The sequence below is a fragment of the Triturus cristatus genome, chromosome 5_1 (assembly GCF_964204655.1).
Source record: "Triturus cristatus chromosome 5_1, aTriCri1.1, whole genome shotgun sequence".
In the NCBI taxonomy this organism is placed as follows: Eukaryota; Metazoa; Chordata; class Amphibia; order Caudata; family Salamandridae; genus Triturus; species Triturus cristatus.
In genome coordinates, this window is record NC_140587.1 from 493,103,417 (window position 1) to 493,115,708 (window position 12,292).

Genomic DNA, 12,292 nt, shown 5'->3' on the forward strand with positions numbered 1-12,292 from the left:
GCCAAATACTTTGTGGTGGATCGAGGAAATGAGTGCAGTTAAACATCCAGTCTGGTTTGCAATTCATGTACTGGTGAGTAAAAAGAAAAGTCATGGCCTTCCGGGTGTTGGAGGTGCCATACATCCTGCAGTCTCTGACTAGTAAGCCAGGTCCGGTGATGTCTGGTTACCTGGTGAGAACTTGCCCCTGGGAGGGGTGGGGTGGATCTGTCCTTAATGTCTGGAATGCAGTTGAAATCTCAGCCCCAAATAGTGGGACTGTGCGGGTCACCGTGGAGGGCCGGGGTGAGGCCATCCAGAAATAGAGTGGCCGGGTTTCGGGGCATGGCATCTAAATAGCCTTCCATAACTCTGTGACATCCTTTTAAATCTGCCTTGTGTGTCTTCCATGAAGGGGACCACAGGCACTATCCACAACAGCACTCCTCTTACATGGACATCATCCCATTGACCTGGCCCATCGAACACACCCTTAATTTGCGCAACTCCGCTGTTGTCATGTGCACCTCCTGCAGAAACGCCACGTGAGCATGGGGCCACTTAAGACAGACGTGGAAGCGATGTCTCCTGGTAGGAGTGGCCTTGCCCCTCACATTCCAAGTAACCAGGTTATATTGTGGTGTATTCATTTTTGGATGCACAGGAATGGAACATGTGTGAAGCAAGCATGCTCGGTTCTTCTTCCAACCATGGCATCTCCTCCCCCCCATCCTTGCAGAAGGGCATGCATTTGGTGATGAATGTGTTGACATGACTAATGTACAGGTATATCTCCAGCCACAAATTAACAGCTGAACCCCATCCCATCGCTCCAGTCTGGGCACCATCCAGTGGTCTAACAACACAAAACCAATACCCCACGTAACTAAACCTTAAGATCCAATATGGTAAGATGAGGTGTGAGATAGGCAGTTCTCCCCGGCTCTGTGCCCCATCGCAGTGTACTGGACACCCACCCTCCAACTGCCTACCACTGCTGTCTAGCTCTCAGGCACCCAGTAAGTTGATCTAGTCACTTTTCTCATCAGCCTCAGAGACCAGGGTTCCTCAAATGCTTGCTTGCCAACTTAATGTTGGTGACCAGCTCACAAGAAAAGTCCGCAACGCGACGATAGCCAGAGTTTTGCCACAACTTTGCTATCCTCACGATGTGGGCAACACTATGCGAACATCACAGACCGAGCAGAATCTTCGCCCGCCCATAAATCGCTCCATGCTTGAACCCTCGGAGCACCCCGAAAAGCCCAGAAAGCAAACTTTGTTCCTACACAAGCGCCCCTCTACATCCTCCTCCTTCTGTTGTCAGGTGGTAATATCGGATTGCATTCTTTGCATCTGAGATTGTAGTGCCTGTACTGTGGGGCGCAGCGAGGCTAGAGTCTATTCCGTGTCCTCCACCCTTTCCTCTAGTTTTCGGTGGTTAACGCAAAGCAGGCCAACATCCACAAATACCACATTACTCTTGGACTCCAGCGTGTTCTTAATGTCCAGGATGGCCTGTAGGATCTTCTCAAATTGATTTGAATGCCTTTGCAGAATGGCCTGTAGGTGTCGCAAAGCACCGCCTTCTCTCAATAAACCAGGACAGGTATGCATCTTCAGGCAGGAAAGAAGCCTTGGGGTAATTAGACTACAATAGTTTCGTGGGTAGGTGTACAAGGTGCCCTTACACTGCTCAAATTGGCGACTTTGGGGCCCTCTTGGGTGCTTGCCCCTCCCCAGGGCGTGAGGCCTTGCCCCTCCCCAGGGCGTGAGGCCTTGACCACCCCAGTCAACAAGACCTTTGTCAGTCACAAGCGTCTCTCATCGTGAATCAAGCCCCTAGTGTGAGGAGCTCCCAAAGTCCAGTTTCCATTTGCACCACCAGGCCACTGTCAGTACTCGCCACAATTCCCTGTTTCAGGGCGAGTCTCCACGAACGGTGCTTCTGTGATCAGGTTCACACATGGGATATCATGTTGCAGGGTCTTCCTGGCTACCTCCACTGTGCTCTGTCACGGGGACGTGGATGCCTGTGCTGGGGAGAGTGTCCTCAAATCCAGGCATCCCAATCGACCCGCACTGAGCCAGTGTTTGCTTCTCCTCCTTATGCCTCTGACTGCCCATCAGGGCCGTAACAAATGGTACAGTGTCAGTAAGCTCACTCCGACCCAATGCATTAACTGTGGCCGTGTAGGTCACACACTTCCCCAGCTCACAGCAATTACGGGCCCCAGGCAGACTCTAGCCGTGCGGGGAGAGCAGGTAATGTCCACTGCAGAGTTACTTCTCCTCAGGAGAGCACAACCGTCTAGGGGAGAGTTGGCCCACGCACCTGCAGCCTCTGTTTGCTTTGGAGCCCCAGCACATGCTAGACCCGCCGGACTGTGTTCAGCTCTGCAGAGCTTCGTTATAAATCCTGGGGTCGGCCACACCAAGCTCTAGTGGCTTTGAGCATTTGGGATTCTCAGTTGTGCAAGGTGTTGGGGCAGCCTCACAGTCTTTGCTATATCCCCTCCAAGTGGCACTCTGTGTAGGCCGAGCCAGCCGCGACATGGGTCCGTCCATTTCAAATTCAGAGCCCAGTAGTGGGTGCTTCCATATAGCGTTGGGTATAGTGGAAAGGGTGTTCATGGGACTGGGGGAGCCACCAGTGATAGCAGCCCCGTGGCTCCTGTAACAATGAAACCACCATAATCTGCCAGCCTCAGTCCACCTTTCTTTCACACTCCTGTGCATCCAGCAGTTTCATGTACCCCTATATGGCGCCCAGTCTCCCTACAGTGGACGTCGGAGGGCTAAAACGCACAGGATGAATCTGGATTAATATTGGGCCTAGGCCGGAGCTCACAGAGAAATGTCCTCTCCGGTCACCATCTTGGACACGCAATTGAAATGCGTATGCACAATTAATTCCATAGTCATAACAATAAAATACAATCTTTAAGTTGTATTTAATATTGCAGCCTTAATGTTTTAGCTTATAGAATTCTTGTGAACGTGTAGGGTGTCCTCTTGGTGCAGGGCGACGCTCACTGCCTGTGACCAGGTGGTCAGTGAGTGAAACCAAGCAATCTTGGACGGGGGCTCCAGATGCTTCCAGCATCTAGTGATCAAGTGCTTAGCTGCAAGCAACCCCAGATCTATAAACCTAGATGTTACTTTGTGTTTTTTGATCTGTGGTAGAGGCCAGAAGGCATACTTCGCAGGTGCTTTCTACTATGCAGCCGGTGCACTTCGATGGGTAAGTGACTACAGCTTCCCAATAGGAAGTGAGAGCAGTGCTGCTCCACAGCATATGCAGTAGATCTGCGTCTACCTGACTACACTGGGGGCAATGAGCATCAGCGCGCTTGAAGTATTAACATAGGGATACCCCATAATTGGTATCACAATTTGAAGGTTTAGGAAGCGAAGCTGAAATTGTCTCGGAGGGTGGTACTGGTGTCATAGATAGCACAGAATGTATGGGCAATTCAGAGGCCTGTGGGGGCAGGCACTGGCGTTGTCAGGAGCAGAAACCTGTGTAGTCAGTGACGTACAGGTTAGGCCTGCCAGAATTGCCAAACCCGCAGGAGGCAGCCCACCATTGGGGAGAAGCCAAGTGGTAATGGGGTTATTCAGAAGATATGCAAAATTGCTTTCTGTAAGGCTTCAACCAGCACAGGGTTAGCCAATAGAGTTGGGAATTCATCTTTTTTAAATTTGGGAGTGGCTCCAACGACGAGGAAGAGCCCAGCATCGGGACAGGTTCTCAGAGGAAGAAGACTGTCCTTCTTGTGGTGTTGTTTGTGGGAAGCTCTTTTCAATCATTCCCTTTTGAGAGACTTGTGAGAGGAATGGGGATTGCTATGACTCATCCCTCTGGGCCTTGGCCGAAAAATAGCTTGTCGTCCTGCTCAGTTATGGCCTACGGGCGAATCAATTAACAAGAGTTGCAGGGTGAATGGTTGTGCCTTGATCCTAGACACGCAAGCATGTGTGGATCTGCAAGGACATCATCTTATGTTATCTACAACAGAGTTTCAGCCCCTCAAAGGCATTTTACCTAGTTGCTGTTGACAGCTGAGGAACTTGTTGCTGCATCAAGAAGAGCTTTAGACTTGTATCAATGAGGAATGGAAAAACAGCAAATGATGCCAGAGTACAGGTTGGCACCTTAAATAATACAAAGCCATGATATGCTTTTTATGTGGTGCTGCCCAGCGGCACTATTACTGGGGAAAACGTTTCCAGATCCAGTCTGGCACCTATGTTATAGGCAAAAGGTGAGAAGCCTACAAGGAGAGGTATCCATCAGAATGCAAAGTTTGTGAGTTTTTTTATTTCATTTCCTGCTCTCTGCAGTTTGGCTGAAACAGCCACAGAAATTCCTTGAAGTGTTGTTGGCAAGTTACCATATTGGATAATCTCTGTCAGAAAAACTGTGTAACTAATAAAAGCTCCATTAACACATGATTTGGTAAAGAGACACTGAAAATAATACATTTAAAAAAAATAATTAAGATGAAAAAGTATGTTCCCCAGAATGTAACTTATACAGCATTAATAACGAAAGGTATTAAGGGTGGTTTGAGTTTCTTGCTAGAATTAAGCACTGCTGCTCCTGGTGTCTAGTCCTCTATATCTCTTTTCCTTTAAATTCCAATGGAAGGACAGCATCGGAAGAAGATTGCTGGTCTTCTTTTTACTATCTAAGATATCTAATGTACCTCTTACTCTTGGAGCTGTTTTTTGCTGGCATAGTTAGTTAAAGATATAGAAATATAACAGGCAGCAGTTCGTTCTTAAGAGTGGGACTTTATTTTCTGTTGTCACAAACTAGATCATAACTGAACAAGCATATCCTAAAGCAATCAACTGACAAACGTCTCCTAACCTTTGCATACCGTGGTGTACAAACCTTCTAAAAGGAAATGTTTACTTCTAAGTTACAGACCATTATTTTTTTTTTTTCTAGAACCCCAGTCGACCCCAGGAAGAACCTGTGAATGTAGAAGAGACTGCAAGCTTATTTTCGCATCTGTAAAAAGGCGATCAAAAGACTGCAAAACGATCTACTCAAATTTTGTGAACTGCAGAACAAAAATGATTTCTTTTGTAAATGTTTATTAAAAATCTCATTTATGTACAAGCATTGGCACGTTTTAATACAAACTACATGTTAAACTTTCCTACTATGTAGGCAACTGAAGGTCACAAGTAAACAAAATGTGTGGGAAATTTAAAGTGTGGAAACAGAAGGCACTTTCACAAATGTTAGTAAAAACATACAAAATACATAGGGCCTGATTCAAAGTTTGGTGATGACTAAAAAATACTTTTTGCAGGAAACTCCAAAATCAAATTAGAATCCACTAAGTACATTTCCTTCACCATAGAGGTAGCATTGTAGATGAAATTCAGCCAGTGGTTGGGCCTCCATACTCCCGTTTCCTCCAACAATTAGATGATTTTCTTTTACCAACAAACTCTAAATCGGGCACTCGGTCTCAATTAGCCATTAACAGGCAATTAGGAGCTATATAATATAATCCTTAAACGTGCATCTTGGCAGTGAAGTTCGTCCTTACAAATAATATATATATATATATACATATTTATAATTTATACAGTTTGCCAAGGGACAGAGCAAAACTTTTGAACATCTGGGGAAAAACAACAAAAGTGCTAGAAAACAATTTCCACTGGACGTTTAGCTCCTTGAACACAAACAAAGCCATATACAGATTTTGAATCGATAGAAGTTGCTTAGTTTAACAATTAGATAAATGACTCAGTGGTTGCTATAAAGAAGAAAGTGTACATATTTACGCAGTAAGAAGAGAAAATAATTGAGAAGATAGACTGACAACCAAACTATCGACCACTTATAAATATTTCTGTCCAAAAAGATTTCGAGATGCACTTAATCCCACAATCAAGCACTTTACCCAAATATGTGAGCAATGCAGGGAGTCCGAATCGTACAGTAAACGAGAACTGAGTTTGGCTCGATGTAGGAATTTAAAATGGGTCACAATTTATGCATGGTCAATAATATGGCAGTGATTCAATGTGAAATAGACTGCGACTACAGTTGCTTTGTGTGCAGAGTTCATTTTAAAGACTAACTAAAGCTAATATTTCAAATGGCTGCTGGGGCATGGTAAATGTCCAGGTACATTATCTGCTAAAGGAAATTCTGTCTCACAATATCCCACAACACTCAAGATAAACTCTTCTATGTCAGGAAGGTTTTGGGAAAATGGTTTTAAACATGGGACACCTACTCTTCCCTCTTGCCTTCTGTTGACGTTGAGACAAAACTACCATTTTCCTCTCCAACAGTCCGTTTGAACATTCCCATAATGCTCTAATGGACTTCTTAAAAAGCAGTTACTGCAGCAGAAGGTAGCATTCAGAAGAGACTTTGTAGGAAACAATTGAATCTCTTCATGCATTGGTAAACCAAACGTTTGTTCATTGGAACAATACTTCTTAAATGTCATCTGGTTTATAAATCGAAAATGTGTCCTTGGGTTTTGCCTCTGCACTGTGGAGTTTAAAAATGTATGTTATTTAAGATGTTTAAATTTTAGTCTGAATCTATCTACTCTTCAAGGAGTTATCCTTAAGAAGCCTGAGCTGCACTAATTTCTGCTGGGGTGTCACAGCATGGATGGACTCTTGTGATGCTCTTCATTTCAGAATGTTTGTACTGTTGCTGGAATACCTCCCACCCCCCTGTGGCAAACTGACTACATGTAAATTATCTGAAATCTAACATTTTAATATAATTAGATGCTTGCATAAGCTAAAAACAGTAGGTGAAACAACAAACTAACTAACAGATGCATATTTTATGTATTCATGAGGCTTGGTTGACCATGAAGAAGAGTAACATGGTCCTGCATATGATTATAGTACCTATTACCAGGTTAGACCGTTACAGGAAAAAAAGAATTTGACACTGGTAATGTTCTCACCTGATATTTTTGAGATACTACTGGACAGTGCATTCAGTGCAGGAATTATGAAGTAAAAAAAAAAAGTCATTAGAAAGGAAAACGTGTTTAAAAAGTATGAAAACAATACCAACATGAAGACTGTTGAACTTAAAAAATAAACTTTTATCTGCTAACAGCGAGGGGGGAAAGAGCAGTACAAGACATCCCTCATCCCTCCATGAGGATAGACTGTCTTTGCTGAATAATGCCTTTAACTAGTGTGTTAAATGAATGAAACTCGGTAGATCATTTTTAAAATCCCAAAAAGAATTTCCAGCTAAACTGGTTTTGCAGCATGACCGATTCACAGTATTTGAATACTACTTTCATCTCGTGGCTCAAATGAGAATAGTATCTGAATGTTGAAAAACAACTACCTGTGTGGCATCAGCACAGGGAGCATGTCCGGTGCCTTAGGGGGTCACATCTAGTGAGTAGCTCATTATTCTGTCAACTTTGCCCAATTGAGAGTGGGGAGGTGCGCCCTGCATGTTAATGTTTTACAAACCAAACTTCCAAATAAGTCTTGCAGGGAAGTACTTACTTATCAAGGTGTACACCTTGTAGATTCAAATGCTTTGCAACAAGAAGTGTCATACAAAAGTGGAATTTACAGAGCAAATTCCAAATTAAGGAATGTCCGATAAGTCTGACTGGCCAATTTTAGTATCTCTGTGATCATTAGAGTTACAGAAATAGTTAATTCAGAAGGTGTGAATAATGTAATATGCGGTCAGTCATCTTACAGATTTGAGACAGTGGAACATTGTGTAAAAAGACAGCTATAGCAGTTTCCACTGGTGAAGTGTGCTCTTCAATCTGGAAGCAACAGCCTGTCAGTTAAAGTAAAAGTAATACCTTATACATTTGACAATCCACTGAGAGACTTTTTCTTTACAATAATGCGGCAGTTCCAAAAGCTTTGCACAATAGTCACACATTTCAAACGTCTATACTTCCATGGCCTTAATAATTCAGGAGTTCTGTTTTTGCAACCAGAGCTTTGTGGATAGTTGTAGACAGTAACGCAAAGCCGACAGGAACGGACATGGACATCCGAGATAACTCAGGGAATACGCAATGGAGGCAGTATTATCCTTGTATACTGTAAATAATCTGCCTACACACAATTGCAGTTCACTGACTTGATATATCAAAGCTGTGCCTGCAAGATATCCACTCTACATAGTAGAAATTTAAACTGCTCTTATACATGGGTTTAAATCCAAAGGACCAGATTTTATGCCCTCAAAACGATTTGTACAACAAAGGACCTGAAGTAATGAATTCAAGAGAAGAATCTAGTTGTTCATCACGGATCATATCCGAAATAGTAGCAGCTTTGTGAACTTGCATTAGGTTTGAGGGCCAATGACTAAGAAGCAATAATGGTTTCCATTTGTGAAATACTCGTTGTCTGTGTCACTTTGATTTAGTGGCAGATGGGGAAAGCAGACAATGGAATCAAAAGAACACTCCCCAATTGCTTCTTTTCTGAAAAACTGGGCAAAATGTGATAGTATTTTTAGTTCTCTCCTGTAGCAAATGGAACCGTAGCTGGGAGTACTCCTTTGTTTAAAAATAGTTAGTAAATTCCCATGTGTGGAATTATTCTGTACTGTGGCTAAAGTAATCTGTAATTGGCGTCTGCTCTTGGAGCTTTATTTGCTTTCAGCAGCAACGGAGTGTGCTAGTTCAGTATCAGAGATTTCGTGCTTTACAAAGTCTGTGGCATAAAGTTGATGGACGATCCTGTATACATATATCAATGATGGATCTACCGCGAAAAAGAATGTTCTGCTGCAGATCCCCAATTGCCCCCCTCAGAAATGTCAGCTGCTTCCATCTGCTAGTTTAAATACCGGAAACTGTTGATCCGGAGCACTCAACATTGTGTCCTGTACATTTATTTATAGTTTAACAACAGCAAGAGTCCAGAAGTAGAAAAAAATGTAATGTTACCTTTACACAGGGTTTAGAATAAACCCGCTGAAAAATAAACACTAACCACAAGAACGGTCAGAAAAAAATACACTGGCCATCCTCTGAATTCCAGCTTTAACTGAAGTATACAATTGTAAAAGTTAATATTCGGACGTGGCAATGTGGAGTGGTCGGGATCGAACATTAAAACGTGCTAACTTATTCACACTCCCCATTAGTATTTCTTTCGAGGGCGGGGGGAACAAAATGTACTTTTTAGATAGACAATGCATTTTTCATCATTAGAATGAGGATTAACTAGGCCGTTTTGAAATTGGTCCTTTTGCGTTATGTTGCATACATTTGGTATGAGGAAGACAGCAATACTCAGGGCAGTGTAGATGCCTGGCAAGTATGTCTCCCATTCAGCCTTCGGAATCTGTGAAAAATTGTTCTGCAACGTCATTTGCTTGCCCTAAAAATGCTAAACCGGCAAATTAAGTTATATACGGAGTGCTGCAAATAGTTCAGTAGAGAGCATTGTACTTGGAGGTAGATAGAAGTCTATGTAGTGGAAATAGTATTTAATAATTTAGAATCTGCACGTCGAAAAGATCACAGACGCCTTCGTTGTCATCCAAGTTGAAGCTGTAGTCATCTCCAGGGGTAGGCGATAGCCGTAAGAGAGGAAACACTAAGGGAAGAAAAACAGACGATAAGCCCTCACAAACACTGCTTGGTTTGCAAACAAACCTGTATATCTTTTTAACAGTTCATAGCTCTTTAATGTTTATGATTTTTACCTTTAACACTTTTTTTCTAATGCGTGTAATATAGATTATAACTAGGGCATGAAGCAAATATTGCCAACAACATTGACACCTTTTATACAGCCCAACATTTCGACTAACCATAACTACCCCGAACGCGGTCACAAAATGTTGATTGCGAAGTGGGGTTTTGCGAAAATCTGTAGAAAACTGCACGTATCAGTGATGTTGCCTATTATTTTCATCACACTTCGAATATAAGAAAGTCTGCTGTTGTAGTGGCAACTACTCAATTTGAACATCCAGTACATTTTCTGACTCGTTCTTCAAGTGGAAAATTAACAGATCTCGCATATGAAACTGGTCTGAACATAAAACTAATACTTGGGGCAGTGGAGGTGTTTGGAACACAGGCAGGAAGGAGCTCAGTCGGTATAGCAAAGGCCCTAACAGTAGGTCTCCAACCCTAACAAATACATTAGAGTCAGAGGTAAAATGCCCCGTGATCTCCCAGCCCTGGCAGAGAGACAGCTGGAGCAAGAGCAGAAGAACAGTATTGTGCCACTAGCACTATGTCCCTACCTGCAACTGCAGGACAGTGCTAACGCCCTGGCAAGTTGACATGTGCCCATGGAACTACTCCAGTGGCGGGTGTAACAAGTATTGCTGCCGGACAGGAGGCTTTCCGATAAAGGATGATGTCTCTTATCTTTTTTAATACCGAAAAAGGTTAGCGTTTCTGTCAAAACTGCCTCAAGATATGTCCTATCTAAGCTATGTATGTTAACACCTAAGAAAAATTAGACTGAAGCAGGGACTGGAAATCCAGCATATAAACCATAACGAAAAGAATAAAAGGGAAAAGGAGCAAAAAAGTTCACAGCAGTAAACTGTCCAAGGAAAAATCTGCAAAAATAGGCCAGGAAACAAAAGTTATTCGTCTAAAGCGGTCCATGAGGGCTCCTCTATGAGTGCAAGGAGTCAGCCTGTCTATAACCCATGGAATGTGAATAATGGGTTTGCGTACTGAAACCAAATAGAGCAGGGAAAAATTGGCTGGCTGGCTACCATCCCAGTACAGGACCATTAAACACAAGGGACACTGTGACCGCTCAAAGGCACAAGACAGGTAGCGGGTGGTCCTGCATGATTGAAAATTAACGAATGGGTCATTGGTATTAGAGTGGAGTTCACATTGCTATGGTGTGGCAGGGAACCCCTCCTTCCCACCCTGCAAAACAGTTACGTTTTGAAGCATAATCCAAAATCCTAGCAAACGGATTGGCAAGGGTAATCCGGATTTATGCAGGAAAATCAGTACAGATTAATTCCAGACTGCAACACTCTAAAACCTTAGACTGATCAATCGTAATGGATGCAATATCAAAGACAGAAGTGCAGTGTGCCCTAGTAGCACTTAATATCGCATTTCAGACACTAGATTGAGAATACATGCTCAAGGTCTTCACCAGAAGTGGCTTTAGGTCCAGTTACCAGGGTTTGTTTGGCAAAACTACAATACTAACAGCCCAAGGCAAGGGTCGGACCTGGAAGCCTGATTTAGGACATATGGAACGTAGAGAAAGTGACTGCCTCTTATCGACACTTTTTTCGCCCTTGCAGCTGAACTATTGGTGATTAAGTTAAGGAAAGCAATGCAAATATGGGATATCAGGGTGGGGGAAAACACACAGTGTGGACGGACATTGACGATACACCACTACATTTGAACCAACCAGATATCTCGGTCCACCTGCTTCTACAAGAAATAGATGGTTCTCCATGTAGCTCCGGCCAATATGGTAACCGAGATAAAACAGTCTTGTACCCTTTGACAAGCCTGGTGAATAAAAACGCCTGGAAGAGCACCCGGTGACAGGTAAACAATGGGAACTAGATAAATGTTATTTGGGGATCAAAGTGACACATTCTGCAGAGCAACAATATGTCCATAATATGGAGAGGAATACTGCAGGATCTGAGGGCTTATGTCCAGTTCTAGAAAAACACCATCACTCTCCATATGGGGGACTGCAGAGATTGCAAAAACAGTGTTTCTCTCCCACTGTTTGTATATACTCCAAAATACTATGTGCCCAATTCTACCTTCAAAATGCTTCATAGCCGAAGCATGGCCTGGAGGCTCAAATTTGCAGTTGCTCTCGACTGAGCTCCACCAGTTTTACCACGACAATCTGTCGAAATCGGAGATTCCTGCAGCCTCAGAGCTGCGGGGGCACGCATGCTGTGCCACTGACCTGCCTCACATTGGTGATTTGACCCGAGAGGTAGTACCAAGATTGCAGCTGTGGCTTTGGAGTGCTGGTAGCTGCGGGCGGCGCAGCACTGGTGATTTGATTTGATGTGCATTTGTAGAGCGCGAATTGCTGCCCAGAGGCGTCCAAGCGCTAGAGAATACCGATAATCCGCCCAATGGACCCCGGAGAGAGAAGAAGGGGGAAGTTAGACTGAATGAAATAGAAAGGTTTTCAGCTCTTTACGGAAGGCTGTTAGATTGGAGTTGGCTCTGAGATTCAACGGGAGGCCGTTCCAGGCTCTGGCCGCATTGTAGGAGAATATTCTGCCTCCGGATCTGGCTCTTTTAATTCTGGGGGCCATTGCAAGGAAGGT

The 12,292-nt window shown here is 43.5% G+C and overlaps 2 protein-coding genes across 2 annotated transcripts in view; one reads left to right on the top strand and one right to left on the bottom strand.

Annotated features, from left to right (window-relative positions):
- Window positions 1-5,113, top strand: part of RBIS (ribosomal biogenesis factor) — a 75,277-nt gene extending 70,164 nt beyond the window's left edge. The window contains exon 4 of the mRNA XM_085605343.1: window positions 4,940-5,113. Coding sequence (XP_085461469.1) covers window positions 4,940-5,008 — 69 coding nt within the window. The 3' untranslated portion in view covers window positions 5,009-5,113. The remainder of the gene's footprint in view (window positions 1-4,939) is intronic.
- A 2,583-nt stretch (window positions 5,114-7,696) lies between these two features.
- The window catches only part of E2F5 (E2F transcription factor 5), a 284,908-nt gene continuing 280,312 nt past the window's right edge, over window positions 7,697-12,292 (bottom strand). Inside the window, exon 9 of the mRNA XM_085605342.1 lies at window positions 7,697-9,585. Coding sequence (XP_085461468.1) covers window positions 9,476-9,585 — 110 coding nt within the window. The 3' untranslated portion in view covers window positions 7,697-9,475. The remainder of the gene's footprint in view (window positions 9,586-12,292) is intronic.